Source organism: Jaculus jaculus, chromosome 1, assembly GCF_020740685.1.
Source record: "Jaculus jaculus isolate mJacJac1 chromosome 1, mJacJac1.mat.Y.cur, whole genome shotgun sequence".
NCBI lineage: Eukaryota > Metazoa > Chordata > Mammalia > Rodentia > Dipodidae > Jaculus > Jaculus jaculus.
In genome coordinates this window covers 246,219,689-246,235,391 of record NC_059102.1, presented here as the reverse complement: position 1 = coordinate 246,235,391, position 15,703 = coordinate 246,219,689, and the positions used below count along the sequence as shown (strand labels likewise).

General features: G+C 47.4%; 1 protein-coding gene across 1 annotated transcript in view; it reads left to right on the top strand.

Moving 5' to 3' along the window:
• Cdh3 (cadherin 3) overlaps positions 1–15,703 on the top strand; it is a 78,530-nt gene that overhangs the window by 51,373 nt on the left and 11,454 nt on the right. Inside the window, exons 7-12 of the mRNA XM_045142112.1 lie at positions 1,936–2,111; positions 2,715–2,843; positions 5,950–6,135; positions 10,992–11,233; positions 11,646–11,791; positions 12,494–12,718. Coding sequence (XP_044998047.1) covers positions 1,936–2,111; positions 2,715–2,843; positions 5,950–6,135; positions 10,992–11,233; positions 11,646–11,791; positions 12,494–12,718 — 1,104 coding nt within the window. The remainder of the gene's footprint in view (positions 1–1,935; positions 2,112–2,714; positions 2,844–5,949; positions 6,136–10,991; positions 11,234–11,645; positions 11,792–12,493; positions 12,719–15,703) is intronic.

Genomic DNA, 15,703 nt, shown 5'->3' with positions numbered 1-15,703 from the left:
AGAGAATGGGTACACAGGGCCTCCAGCCACTAGAAACCAACTCCAGACATTCGCATCATTTTCTGCATCTGGCTTTACATGAGTACTGGAGAATTGATCCTGGGTCCTTTAGCTTTGCCGGCAAGCACTTTAACCATTAAGCATTTCTCCAGCCATTTTGTTTGGTTTTTGAAACAGGACCTCCCACAGCCTCCTGAGTATAGGCATGTACTGCCATGCCCACCTGCTAAAACGTCTCCCCATCCTGTCCCCCGAGACAAGATTCCCATATAGGCCAGGCTGGCCTTGAACTAAAGTCTGCAGTGCTGAGGGTGGCTGTCCTAGGTGTGCTTCACCGTGCCTGGCTAGGAAAGCAGTTGTAACAAAATGAGAACTTCCTTCGTTCCTTCCAGATATTCAGGAAGCCTAGGGGCGGTTGGCCCAGGCTACCATGGTGCTTCAACGGGCTCAAGGCTTAGGCGTCTTCTGTGTTGCTCTATTGCTTTGGCCTCTGTTTGGAAGGTTACCTCATGATGGCTGCTGGAGCCCCAGTTATTACATCTGGAAGTGGGGAAGGGACTTTGCACTTTGTGTTGGTTTATCTTTGTTAATTTCTTATTTATTTGAGAAAGACAGAGTACCTGGACACATCAGAGCCTTTTGCTGCTGCAAACAAAATCCAGATGCATACACCGTTTGTGGTTCTGGCTTTTATATGGGTACTGGGGAATTGAACTTGGGCCATCGAGGCTTTGCAAGCAAACACCTTTAACTGCTGAGCCATCATTCCAGCCCTTGTTTGGCTTATTTTATTTTAATATTTTATTTATTTGAGAGAGGGAGGAAGAGACAGATAGAAAGAGAATAGGCACAACAGGGCCTCCAGCCACTGCAAATGATCTCCAGACACATGTGCCACCTTATGCATCTGACTTATGTAGGTACTGGAGAAACGAACTTGGGTCCTTAGGTTTCATAGGCAAGTGCCTTAACCACTAAGCTGTCTCTCCAGCCCTATATTGGTTGGTTGGTTTGTTTATTTTTGGTTTTTCAAGGTAGGGTCTCACTCTAGCTGAGGCTGACCTGGAATTTACTATGTAGTCTCAGGCTGGCCTCGAGCTCATGGTGATCCTCCTACCTATGCCTTCCAATTAAAGTTACGTGCCACCACCCCCAGCTCCTGTTTATTTTTTGAGACTGGGTCTTACTCCGTAGTCCAGGCTGGCCTCAAACCCATGGACAATCTCTCTATCTGTGTCCTGGGTGCTAGGATCACTGGCTGAGTCTCCACACCCAGCTGACAAGGGAATATTTATAAAAAATACTTCTCCGGGGCTGGAGAGATGGCTTAGCAGTTCAGGCGCTTGCCTGTGAAACCTGAGGACCCAGGTGTGATTCCCCAGTACCCACAAAAGCCAGATGCACATGGTAGCACATGTGTCTGGAGTTCATGTGCAGTGGCTAGAGGCCCTGGCATGCCCTTTCTCTTTCCCTCCCTCCCTTTCTCTCAAATTAAAAAAAAAAAAAAAAAGTTCCTCCAGCCAGGTATGGTGGTGCATGCCTGTAATCCTAGCACTTGAGAGGCAGAGGTAGGAGGATCGCTGTGAATTCAAGGCCACCCTGAGACTATCAAGTGAATTCCAGGTCAGCCTGAGCTAGAGTGAAACCCTACCCCGAAAAACAAAACACAAAAATACTCCAAAGTTAGATATTCTGTTCATCAGAAATGACTCTCATGGTCACAGCTAACTATAAGAGATGGATGAGAAGTACTGTTTGTTCCCAGTGGGTCTGTGCCTAGCCTAAAATGAAGATTGAGTTTCTAGGGAAGAAGGGGATTATGGGAAGTGGGCTCTAGGAAGCAATCTGCTGTAAAGTCAGGGATAGCTCCTATTGATGAGCAAGGCAGGTCTGCGATTGAAGGGAAGGGACTCACTTGTCCACTCTCCTCTCCAGGTACTTCTGTGATGCAGGTGACAGCCACAGATGAGGACGATGCCATCAGCACCTACAACGGCGTGGTTGCTTACACCATCCACGGCCAAGAACCGAAGGACCCGCACGATCTCATGTTCACCGTGCACCGCAGCACTGGCACCATCAGCGTCATCTCCAGTGGCCTGGACCGCGAGGTGAGGGGCCTTGGGGAAAGCACTGCCTGGACACGCTTGCTCAGGCTGGGCTCTGACCCAGAGCAGGCATTCCTGCCCCCACGCCAAGGTCAAGGCAGGACGGTGGGGACTCAGGTCATCTGGGGTGGCTGCTGCTATCCCAGTGGCTCACTGTCAGACAGCCTCACTGGACCCCCTGAGGATGAGGAGGAAGCTGTAAAATGCCCGCATTTCTGGATCTTTTCTCCTTTCCTCACAGAATGGCTCACTTAGTGTGCTCATTGCCCACGTTTGTCCCTTGTGGGCCACAAAGTGGAGCTAGCTCTGTGGATATTGGAGTTACCTTCTGTTTCCTAATTAATGTCTTTGCTCAGATCCCTGCTCTTAGCTCCCATGTGGAACTGCCAAGGATCTGGGCAGTGACTAGGCTAGCCCAAGAGAATCCTTCCCACGCTTGACTCCTGTCCTCCGGGAATAGGGTTAGGAGTGGGCCAGGATGTGAAGAGAGTTTTGTGAGAGAGAACGCTCCTCCTGCCTCCACACCCCGTGAAGCTGTGCATCCTGGAGCGCAGGTGAAGGACCCCTCACATTGTATTCACAGTGGACTCTCCTCTTTCTTCTCAGAAAGTCCCCGAGTACACACTGACCATCCAGGCCACTGACATGGATGGAGACGGCTCCACCACCACGGCAGTGGCAATCGTGGAAATCCTGGATGCAAACGACAATGCTCCTATGTTCAGGCCCCAGAAGGTAATGTCCTTTCCTCGTTATTGGTAAAGGACTAAAATTGTTTCGGCCGGGCGTGGTGGCGCACGCCTTTAATCCCAGCACTTGGGAGGCAGAGGTAGGAGGATCGCTGTGAGTTCAAGGCCACCCTGAGACTCCATAGTGAATTCCAGGTCAGCCTGGGCTAGAGTGAGACCCTACCTCGAAAAACCAAAAAAAAAAAAAAAAAAAAAAAAAAAAAATTGTTCCTTTCTCATGAAACTCTACGACCAACTGAGGTTGTTTTGAATTCTAGTCCTATCACTTATTGGCTGTGTGACCTTGGGCAAATCACCCAACACTCCATTCTCTCTCCCCAATTGTCTAATCTATTAAATAGAGATAATAATAGTATGTGATATATTATTCTGAGTTTTCAATGAAATGATCTATGTGCAGTTCTTGACCCTATACTGGCAATATAGGTCCTCAATATGAAACTCTTTTTATATTTTTATTTATTTCCAAGGAGGGAGAGAGAGAGAATGGGTACGCCAGGTCTTCTAGCCACTGCAAATAAACTCCAGATGCCACTTTGTACATCTGGCTTTATGTGGGTACTGTGCAGGCGAACTTGGGTCGTTAAGCTTTGCAGGCAAGTGCCTTAACCTCTGAGCCATCTCTCCAGTTGAAAGTTTTTTTGGTTTCTCAAGCTAGGGTCATGTCGTCTCAGGCTAGCCTTGAATTCACACCTGTCCTCCTACCTCTGCCTCCCAAGTGCTGGGATTAAAGGCATGTGCTACCACTCCCAGTCCAAAACTCTCTTTTTAAAATTTTTTCTTTATTATTTATTAATTTGTGAAAGATAGAATGAATAGGCATGCCAGGGCCTCCAGCCACAGCAAATGAACTCCCGATGCATGTGCCACCTTGTGCATCTGGCTTACATAGGTCCTGGGGAATCAAACCTGGGCCCTAAGGGCTCACAAGCAAGCACCTTAACCACTAAACCATGTCTCCAACCCCCAAAATTCTTTTTAAGAATATATTTTGGAGCCGGGCGTGGTAGCACATGCCTTTAATCCCAGCACTTGGGAGGCTGAGGTAGGAGGATCGCTGTGAGTTCAAGGCCACCCTGAGACTCCATAGTGAATTCCAGGTCAACCTGGGCTAGAGTGAGACACTACCTCAAAAAACCAAGAAAAAAAATGTATATGTGTATATATGTGTGTGTGTATGTGTGTGTGTGTGTGTATGTATGTGTGTATGTATATATATATATGGGTGTTGTGGAGATTTCTCAGTCGTTAAAGACACTTGCTAAGCCTGATGGCCTGGGTTCAATACCCAGTACTCATAAAAAGCCAAATGCACAAAGTAGTGCATGTGTCTAGAGTTCATTTGCAGTAGCAAGAGGCCCTAGAACATCCATTCTCTCTCCCCTCTTTTTGCAAATAAATAATAATAATTATGTATTTGATATTTGAGTGAGAGATCCTGCCGCAGAAACCCTGAGGAAGAAAGCTGCCATCACGCGTCGCCCTTGGGTCTCGCTCACCCCGGTCCGCTGTGTAATTTTTGAGCTACCAACCCCTGCATTTTTGCGGATAAATCTCGTGTGTCCTCCCCGCCATGGCTCAGCTCCAGGCACGCTTTTACACTGAAAACAAGAAATACACAGTAGATGATGTTCCCTTCTCAATTCCTGCCACCTCTGAAATTGCCGGCCTCAGTAGCATCATTAATAAACTACTGCAGGCCAAAAATGAGTTGCACAAGCATGTGGAGCTTGATTTCCTATCAAGGCCAGTTTCTACGAATGCCCTTGGTCAAGCACATGGAACTAGAGAACATCTCACTGGAAAAGGTTGTGGAGTTAGAATATGTTGAGAAATACACCACACCCCAGCCAGAGCAGTGCATGTTCCATGATGACTGGATCAGTTCAATGGAAGGGGCAGAGGAATGGATCTTAACTGGTTCTTATGATAAGACTTCTCGAATCTGGCCCTTGGAAGGAAAGTCAATAATGACAATTTCGGGACATACAGATGTTGAGTGAGAGAGTGTGTGTGTGTGTATACACACACATACACACACACACACATACACATGTACCAGGTCCTTCCTGTTGCTACTACAAAGGCATGTGCCACTTTGTGCATCTGGCTTTGTGTGAGTACTGGGGAATCTGAATCTGATAGGCTTTACAAGCAAGCGTCTTTAACCTCTAAGCTATCTCCCCAGCCTGGGTTAGAGTGAGGCCCCATCTCAAAAGAGAGAAAGAGAGAGAGAATAATAATGAGTAAATAAATAAATAAAAATTTGTTCTGATGAGCTGAGTGTGGGGGTATGTATACATACCTGTAATCCTAGCACCTGAACTGTGTAAACAGGAAGATAAGAAGTTCAAGGTCTTCCTCGCTACATAGGGAGTTTGAGGCCAGGCTTGGCTACATGAGACCCTGCCTCAAAAACCTTAAAAAAAAAAAAAGCCAGGTGTGGTGGCACACACCTTTAATCCCAGCACTCAGGAGTCAGAGGTAGGAGGATCACCGTGAGTTCGAGGCCACCCTGAGACTATAGTTAGTTCCAGGTCAGCCTGGACTAGTGTGAGACCCTACCTCGAAAAACCACAAAAAAAGAAAAAACCTTAAAAAAAATATTGTCGAGCCAGGTGTGGTGGCGCACGCCTTTAATCCCAGCACTCGGGAGACAGAGGTAGGAGGATTGCCGAGAGTTCGAGGCCACCCACAGACTACATAGTGAATTCCAGGTCAGCCAGAGCGAGACCCTACCTCGAAGAAAAAGGAAAATTGTCTTCAGCAGCTGCTTCCCTAGTCTTTGCACCTTCCTTCAAGCCTCTGCTATCAGCCGGATGGGTGGCTAGACACAGCAGAGGCTTGGACACCCTATCTGGTGAGATTCCCGAGCCCCAGGCCCAGGGCTGGTGTGTCTTCCCCACAGCTGGGAGCCTGTTGCTCGGGCCCTTCTGCGCCTGCGTGTGCTCTGAAAGCCCGCCCGAAGCAGGGCCGTGAGAAGGCTGCGGGGCTCCCAGCAGCGGGATGAGGGGTCACAGGTGCTGGCAAGTAGCACAGCCTGTCAGGTTGGCCGTTCTCTCTCCTGATGGCGCCATGTTTCTCCCCTACAGTACGAGGCCCGGGTTCCCGAGAACACAGTAGGCCATGAAGTGCAGAGGCTGACAGTGACTGATCTGGATGCCCCTAACACATCAGCCTGGTTTGCCACCTATCGCATCGTGGGAGGGGACAGCGGGGACCATTTTACCATCACCACTCACCCCGAGAGCAACCAGGGCATCCTGACAACCGTGAAGGTGAGTCGGTTTGGGTCTTAAGTGAAGATCAAAGCTGGGACCACCAGATCTGAAGCCCCCAGGACAAGGGGCCACCACCTACCTCGTACCACTTACCATGGGTCATTCACCAAGGATTGAATCAGGCCAGTGGCTCTCAATACTGTCCCCTGGCTCTTGTGTTAAGAATCTCTTTGTTCAGGCCAGGAGCCGTGGCGCACGCCTTTAAGAGGTAAAGATAGGAAGATCTGCCATGAGTTCAAGCCCACTCTGAGACTACATCGTGATTTCTATGTCAGCCTTGGCTAGAGCAAGACCCTACCTCAAAATAAAATAAATGAATCTCTTGGGCTAGAGAGATGGCTTAGCAGTTAAGCGCTTGCCTGTAAAGCCTAAGGACCCCGGTTCAAGGCTCGATTCCCCAGGACCCACGTTAGCCAGATGCACAAGGGGGCGCACGTGTCTGGAGTTCGTTTGCAGTGGCTGGAGGCCCTGGTGCGCCCATTCTCTCTCCCTCCCTTCCTCTCCACCCCCCTCTCTGTGTCTGTTGCTCTCATAAATAAATAAATAAATCTCTTTGTTCAAACTAAACTTTACCAGGGCCCAATTCCTAAGCAGGTAAATTGCTGGTGTAAGTGAAGCAATGAGAGGCACTCCCGCTTTGAGTACTGTGTCCAGAGACTGCCTCCACAGGTGTCTCCACAGAGCATCTTGCTTCGGTTGGGGTCATACTCACTTTGTATTTTATTCTACAGCACTCATCTAGGGGCTTGGATAGTGGAAGGTTGTTAAGATTTATTAGGTCGATCCCTGTTTCTCAAAAAACACTTTTTTTTGAGTGAGAGGAACTTGGAGTGTAGCTCAGTGATAGAATGTATACTAATATGTGCAAAGCTTTAAGTTCAGCCTCTGCCCATTATTATTATTTTAGCCTTTTCAGACAAGGTTGGGTTTTTTTTGTTTGTTTGTTTAATTGGTTGGTTAAGTTAGGGTTTTTTTGGGGGGGTGCTGGGAATTAAGTCCAGGGCCTTTCCTGTGCTAGGCAAGTATTCTGCGACTGAGCTGTATCCCCAACCCAGCTTCCCTTTTTCAATAAACTTTAGTGAATTTTTGTTTTTATCAACATGTATGGCATAGATTGGGACAAAAAGTGTGAAAGCCAGATGTGGTAACACACGTCTGTAATCACAGCACTTGGGTAACAAGAGGATCAGGAGTTCAAGGTCATCCTCAGCTACATAGAAAATTTGAGACTACACTGGGTTACATGAGACTCTGTCTCAAAAAATATATATATAGATGCTGGGAGATGACTCAGTGGGTAGAACTGCTTTTATTACTAAGTTTGGATTCCCAGAACCCCCACATAAAAGCAGGATGCAGCTGGGCGTAGTGGTGCGTGCTTTTAACCCCAGCACTCAGGAGGCAGAGGTAGGAGGATCACTGTGAGTTTGATGCCACCTGAGACTCCATAGTGAATTCCAGGTCAGCCTGGACTAAAGTGAGACCCTACCTTGAGGAAAAAAGGAAACTACACAGGCATGCTATGATATGCACATGCCTTCATTGCTTGTGCACACACACACGGGAATTGAATCTGGGCTACTATCTCTCCAGCCCTCCTCCTCTTTTGTGGTGCTAGGGATCGAACATGCTAGGTGAGCTTTCTACCACTGAATCATATCCGAGCCTGTTTTCCTAGAAAGTGTGTATTGGCTAAGTTATAGTATTACATTTGAACTTCATTTCACAATGAAAAAAGGACATTATGATGAATTTGTCCCCAAAAGAAGGTGCTATATCTGAGACAGTATTGATTTATTATTTGTATGTGTATGCCTGTTTGTGCTTGTGGAATCTGGCCCACTTCTGGTGTTGTTTTTTAGTCCACCCTTTATGCCTAAGAACCCAGATTCAGTTCCTCAGAACCCACATAAGCCAAATGCACATGGTGGCACTGATGCACTCATTCTTTCTGTCTGTCTCTCTGTGTCTCTCCCTCTCTAGTAAATAAAAATAAAATATTTAGCCGGACATGGCGGTACATGCCTTTAATCCCAGCACTTGGGAGGTAGTGGTAGGAGGATCACTGTGAGTTCAAGGCCACCCTGAGACTATATAGTGAATTCCAGGTCAGCCTGGGCTAGAGTGAGACCCTATCTCAAAAGACCAAAAAATAAATAAAATACTTAAAATAAATGAGGCCATGAGAAGATTTAAGGGGGAGGGGGATGGAGAGATGGCTTAGAAGTTAAGGCATTTGCCTGTGAAGCCTAAGGACCCAGGTTCAATCCCCCAGCACCCACTTAAGCCAGAGGGACATGGTGGCACATACATCTGGAAATTGCAGTGTCTAGAGGCCCAGGCACACTCATTCTCCCTCTCCCTCCCTCCCTCCCTCCCTCCCTCCCTCTGTCTCTTTCTCTCCCTCCCTCTCTCTCAAATAAATAAAAGTAAAATGTTGAGCATATGAATTTGTTAGATTCTTTTAAGTAGAGGGCTAGGGAGATGGCTCAAGATGGGTAAAGCACTTGCCTGCAAAGCATAACGATCTGGGTTCAATTCCTCAGTAGCTACTTAAAACCAGATGCACAGGGTGGCACATGCATCTGGAGTTTGTTTTCAGTGGTTAGAGTCCCTGGCATGCCCATTCTCTCTGTCTCTCTGTCTCTGTCACTCTCTCTCTCTCTCTCTCTCTCTCTCTCTCTCTCTGCTTGCAAATAAAATAATGAAGATAAAAAATTTTTTTAATTTAATTTTATTTATTTATTTTTTAAAAAATGTTTAAAGAATTAAAATAGAATGCCCTATTATAACATAAAGGAGAAATTTATAGTAAAAGTTATTAGATATAAAATTTGTTACAGGCGTGGTAGCGTACACCCTTAAACCTAGCACTCAGGAGGCACAGGTAGGAGGATTGCCATGAGTTTGGGGCCATCCTGAGACTACATAGTGAATTCCAGGTCAGCCTGAGCAAGAGTGAGACCCTACCTGGAGGAAAAAAAAAAAAGAAAAAAGGCTGGGCGTAGTGGTGCACACCTTTAATCTCAGCACTCGGGAGGCAGAGGTAAGAGGGTCACCATGAGTTTGAGGCCACCCTGAGACTACATAGTGAATTCCAGGTCAGCCTGGACCAGAGTGAGACCCTACCTCAAAAAACCAGAAAGAAGGAAGGAAGGAAGGAAGGAAGGAAGGAAGGAAGGAAGGAAGGAAGGAAGGAAGGAAAGAAGGAAGGAAGGAAAGAAAGAAAGAAGGAAGGAAAGAAAGAAAAAAGTGAGGCTGGAGAGATGGCGTAGCAGTTAAGGCACTTGCCTGCAAAGCCAAAGGACCTCGGTTCAATTCCCCAGGACCCACGGAAGCCAGATGCACAAGGGGGCACATGTGTCTGGAGTTCACTTCCAGTGGCTGGAAGCCCTGGCGTGCCCATTCTCTCTTTCTCTCCCTCTCTCCCTCCCTCCTTCCCTCCCTATTCCTTTCCCTCTGCCTCTTCCTTCTCTCAAATAAATAAATAAAAATAAAATTTAAAAATAAGAAAACAACAAGTGTATGTGTGTATGGGCATATCATGATGCCACAGTGCACATGGGGAGGTCAGAGGACAGCCTCAAGATGTCACTTTTCACCTTCTACCTTATTTGAGACCAGGTCTCTTGTTTGCCACTGCAAACGTCGGACTGGCAGGCCAACTGGCTTCAAGGTTCTGACTAACCTCTCTTTGCTATAGGTATTTTGGGCTCTCCCTGCCTTTTCACGGGTTCTGGAATCTGACCTCCAGATAACAGACTTGCACAACAAGTGCTTTTAACCACTGAGCTTTCTCTTCAGCCCCTGGATATAAAATGTTTTGCCAGGGGGCTGGAGAGATGGCTTAGCCGTTAAGCGCTTGCCTACAAAGCCTAAGGACCCCGGTTTGAGGCTCGATTCCCCAGGACCCACGTTAGCCAGATGAACAAGGGGGCGCACGCATCTGGAGTTCGTTTATGGTGGCTAAAGGCCCTGTCATGCCCATTCTTTCTCTCTCTCCCTCTTTCTATCTGCCTCTTTCTCTCTCTATCATTCTCAAATAAATAAACAAAAATAAATAAAAAGAAATGTTTTGTGAGCCAAATGTGGTGGTGCACATTAGAAGGATGGTTGTGAGTTTGAGACTGCCCTGGGACTACAGAGTGAGTTCCAGATCAGCCTGGGTTAGAGTGAGATGCTGCCTTGAAAAAAACCATAAGATAAGTAACTAGAACGTTTTGATATGTAAATGTTTGGGCAAAGTTATAATCAAAACATAGTGAAGTCAGTTACTTGCATCTTTTGTAGAACATTCCAGATGCAGTGGATAGTATATGTCGCCTTGGCGATGCATGGCTACAACTGGTATTCAGAACAGTGGATAAACAACCCCTGGAAACATCCTGAACAAATTAAGTGACAAGCTCTCTTCAGAAGTTGCATTCCTGGAGAATTCAGTATTTATTAAAACCACACCCAAAAGTTGGTTTATATATGAAACATGTTAAGCATGTTCTTGGCTCTAATTATAAACAGGTATTTCACACTCGTGTATGTGTGAATGGCTTAGGAAGCATTGGCAAGTCGTATGGGAGATGGGATCAGCTCTTCATCCATGACATTGAGGGCCACCTTATTCCTACCCCAGCCTAAAGGCAGTACCAGTTATGACCACTAAGACGTCACTAACACACCCCTGACAGGGCCTTGTCACCCCATTGGAAACCAATGTTCCAGGCCTTGGTGGATGTCCACTCAGGAAACAGACTTTTGGGGACAGGGAGACAGCAGGAGTTGTTGCTAGTCAGGGTGCTTCTGATGCCCTCGGGCCTCCTCCCAAAAGCCTAGTTCGGAGTCGTTGTCTTTCCTAGGGCCTGGATTTTGAGTCTCAAAACCTGCACACCCTGTACATAGAAGTGACCAACGAGGCCCCCTTTGTGGTGAAGATCCCAACGGCCACAGCCACTGTAGTGGTCCACGTGGAAGACGTGAACGAGGCCCCGACGTTTATCCCTCCCTCCAAAGTCATCGAGGCCCAGGAAGGTCTTTCTCCTGGAGAACTTGTCTGTGTCTACACCGCTCAGGATCCCGACAAGGAGGGTCAGAAGATCAGGTATCAGGGGCCTGGGCTCCAGTTGCATGGAGACCCTTGGGTGGGCTGTTTCGGAGAACATAAAGCTTGTTTGGTATTATGGTCGAGGGTGAGGTTCCAGGGTGTCGTGGTTAGCACTCTAGATTCTGATGTTGTGAGCATCACACTTGTACCAGATCTCTCCTTCCTAGTGTGATTGAGGCTAAAGACTGAGTAGGATTCAGGGGCCAGGCAGATCTTCTCTGCACTCACATTTCCCTGCTGGCCTTCCCCACCTGCTGCCATAGGCTCTGTTTATAACGATGTGCAGTTCCCAAGTGACCCTGCTTAGGAGCCCAGAAACCACCTGCAGTTGGCCTGAAGAGGCTCGGAAGGGTGACACAAGAAGTCTACACATGCTGGATCTAACCCATCTCAACTCTTTTCTGTCCAGCTACCACATCCTGAGAGACCCAGCAGGATGGCTAGCGGTGGACCCAGACAGCGGGCAGATCACCGCCGCAGGCGTCCTAGACCGTGAGGATGAGCGGTTTGTGAAGAACAATGTCTACGAAGTTGTGGTCTTGGCCACGGACAATGGTAAGGACTTTCCCCCAGCCCCTCCACAATGCCCATGGCATGACGTAGCACATTCCCTCGGTGGAGGATGGGTGCAGAAGCAATCAGCACACCAGTCTGGAGTTTAAGGTCTCTTAGGGTGACTGGCTGCAGTTCCAATTTCTCTAAGCCCTGGGAGTCAGTAGAGGTCCTGAAGACTCACTTTTCAGCCTGTCTGTTTTTGTTCACTGAACCCTGAACTGGTCTGCCACTGTCCCATTATGGCTGATTGATAGGACTGCCTGGAAAGACCACAATTGATTAGTGATACAGCACTATGACCAAGGGTGATTACAATAGAATGCCATGTCTGCTTGACACATACTGAACCAAGGCCTAGCGGCAGGTATCTGGAAGCTGATCAGCAAAATGTGGACTTGTCTCCAGGAGGCCAGTAGGTTTCACTCTATGTCAGATGCCAGTGGCTGCAGCTCTCCTGTGATTCATTGATAATGTCTGCTGTGGACACACATTAGAATGATGGCCTCGTAGACTTGTATTTGCCATTGCAGGTTTGACATATAGTGAAGCTAGGGCCTACAGGGACTTGAGAGGTTAGAGCTGGGGGTGGTAACCAGGAGCCTCTTGCAAGATGATCAAGTAGGTCTTAGATGAGCTCAACATCGGTTCATTCACTAACCAAGGGCAGATGCTGAAGAGATTTGTGTGTGTAATTGTGAACAGGAAGCCCTCCCACTACTGGCACGGGGACCCTCCTGCTAACACTTACTGACATCAATGACCACGGCCCAGTCCCTGAGCCCCGTCAGATCACCATCTGCAACCAAAGTCCCATCCCGCAAATGCTGAGCATCGTGGACAAGGACCTGTCGCCCCACTCTTCCCCTTTCCGGGCCCAGCTCACACATGACTCGGGCATCTACTGGATGGCAGAGGTCAACGAGAAAGGTAACTGAGCCGTGGTGACTGGTAGGTGCCAGCTCGGCTCGACGGCTGCCTGCCCACGCTGGGACCCCACATACATCCCTATTCCAGCATTTGTGAGTCACAGCTAACAGTCTCATCAGAAATGGCCACCAGATGTTATTTGCTAGCATAAATTCCTTAGGAACCTTAAAGAAAGGACATTTCTGACCCATCTAGCTCTCCTGAAAAAAATTGACAAAACCAAAAGTTGGGTGTGGTGGCACACGCCTTTAATCCCAGCATTTGGGAGACAGAGGTAAGAGGATTGCCGGGAATTCAAGGCCACCCTGACACCACATAAAATTCCAGGTCAGCCTGGACTAGAGTGAGACTGTACCTCAAAAAAACAAAAAAAATGGGGGGGCAAAACCAGGCTGGGGAGATGGCTGAGTGGTTTAAAGACGCTTGCTGCACAAACCTAGGGATCCAAGTTTGGAGTCGCAGCTCCCACATAAAGCAGAATGCAAAAGTGTGTACATGTGTCATTCCAGTGCATTGAAGGCAATGGGAGGCCAAGCCAAGAGAATCCCCAAACTTACTGGGCCAGCTGGCCTGGGCTTCCCAGTGTCAAAAGAGTAAGAGATACCTTTTCTCGTAAAAGAGAACCAACACCCCAAGGATCTTCTCTAACCTACACGCACACACACACACACACAGTGGCACACATGTGCCCATACATATACATAACCCTCGTACATTCTCTCTCTCTCTCTCTCTCTATCTCTCTCTCTCTCTCTCTATATATATATATACATACACAGAAAAATGACAAAACCGAGCTGGAGACATGGCTTAGTGGTTAAGGCACTTGGCTGCAAAGCCAAAGGGTCCTGGTTCAATTCTCCAGGACCCAAGTAAGCCAGATACACAAGGGGGTACAAGCATCTGGAGTTGGTTTGCAATGGCTGGAGGTCCTGGCGTGCCCATTCTCTCCCTCTCTCCCTCCCTCTCCACCTCTTCCTCTTAAATAAATAAAATATATTAAAAAGAAAAAATGGCAAAACCAAGGCTCAGAAAGAGTGTGACTTGCCCATTATCTCAGAGAGTCAGGGCTCCAGCACAGGATTAGGAGCGGACACTCCCTGAGTGAGGGGACTGTGGGCCAGGCACACTTCACATGTTCCCTTCTCCCTGCCATCGTGGGGGCTCACTCAGCCCTGGGAAGAAGTACTGTTCTATGGCTGTCTCTTACACACACACACACACACACACTTTACAGGTAGAAAAAAATTACTTGTTTTCTGTGTTGAGAATTGGACCCTCACCCTTGTGCTTGGTAGGCAAGCACCTTACCTCTGAGCTACACCCATAGCCCTAGAAGCTTAAATGACTTACTATAGGCATTATAGTTAGGAAACATGGCTTAGGGAAGGAGCCCTTGATTAAAATGTAAAAATCCAGGCTGGAGAGATGACTTAGAAGTTAAGGCACTTGTCTGCAAAGCCTAAGGACCCAAGTTTGATTCCCCAGGAACCCACGTAAGCCAGATGCACAAGGTGGCGCATGTGTCTGGAATTCATTTGCAGTGGCTGGAGGCCCTGGTCTCCCCATTCTCTCTCTCTCTCTCCCCTTCTGTCTGCCTCTCTCTCTCAAATAAATAAAATATTTTTTTAAATAAGAGAAAGTGGGCTGAAGAGATGGCTTAGTGGCTAAAGTGTTTGCCTGTGAAGCCTAAAGTAAAGACCCAGGTTCAGTTCTCTAGGTCCCACATAAGCCAGATGCACACGGTGGTGCACGTGTCTGGAGTTCTTTTGAAGTGGCTAGAGGCCCTGGTGCACCCATTCTCTCCCCCCCCTCTCTAATAAATAAATCAATAAAAATAAATTTAAAAAAATAAAAATGAGAGAAAGTAAATGCTAGAACTCAGATTTTTATCCAGGCTTTACTGTGATGTTCTGTTGCCTACTATTGATTGATTGATTGATTGATTGATTGATATCCTGGTAATATGCAAGCTGCTTTTTTTTTCCTTGAGGTAGGATCTGGCTGTAGCCCAGGCTGATCTGGAGCTCACTCTGTATTCCCAGGCTAGCCTCAAACTCACAGCAGTCCTTCTATCTCTGCCTCCCAAGTGCTGGGATTAAAGGCATGTGCCACCACGCCCAGCCTCGTGCTGAATTTCCTTATTTAATATTTCTACCAATGTCTGTAGTCAAGTTTTCATTCCTACATGGATTGAAATGGATGAAAACAAGGCTTTGAAGGCTAAATAGCATGTCCAAGGGTATAAAGTAGATACAAAATGAAAGCCAGCCCAAGCCTCTATTCCCACCCGTTTTCCTGCCTCTCCAGTCCAGCTCAGAGGTACGTGGCCTTCAGGATTTTTCAGTTGTCACACAGATGGGAAGAGAGTCATACTTCCCGGGGTTCTCCCACAAGTGGAGGAGCTCAGGGCACATGAGCCACCTCAAACACCACAGACCCCTGGAGAAGCTCTGCCTCGCCTCGCCTTGCCTTGCCTTGCTCTCCTTTCTTGGGGCTAAGGCCCTCCTGGAAAGAAATGGAGAATCAGTATATTCAGGTTCTACCCAAAAGAAATCATATACCTAATTTCTGATTGCCACTAAACCCAGCTCAGCAGGACTTGGATGGCCTGCTTTAGAAATTCACATCTAGGGCTGGAGAGATGGCTTAGCAGTTAAGGCACTTGCCTGCAAAGCCTAAGGACCCAGGTTCGATTCCCAAGTACCCACATAAACCAGATGCACATGGTGGCGCATGCATCTGGAGTTCGTTTGCAGTGGCTGGTGCCCTGGTGTACCCATTCTTTCTCTTTATCTCTCATAAAATAAATAATAATAATACAAAATTTTATTGATTGATTTGAGAGAGAAAAAGGCAGAGAGAGAGAATGAGAATGGGCACATACCAGGGCCTCTAACCACTACAAAAGAACTCTAGATGCATGTGCCACCTTGTACATCTGGTTTATGTGGGTACTGGGTAATTGAACCTGGGTCCTTAGGC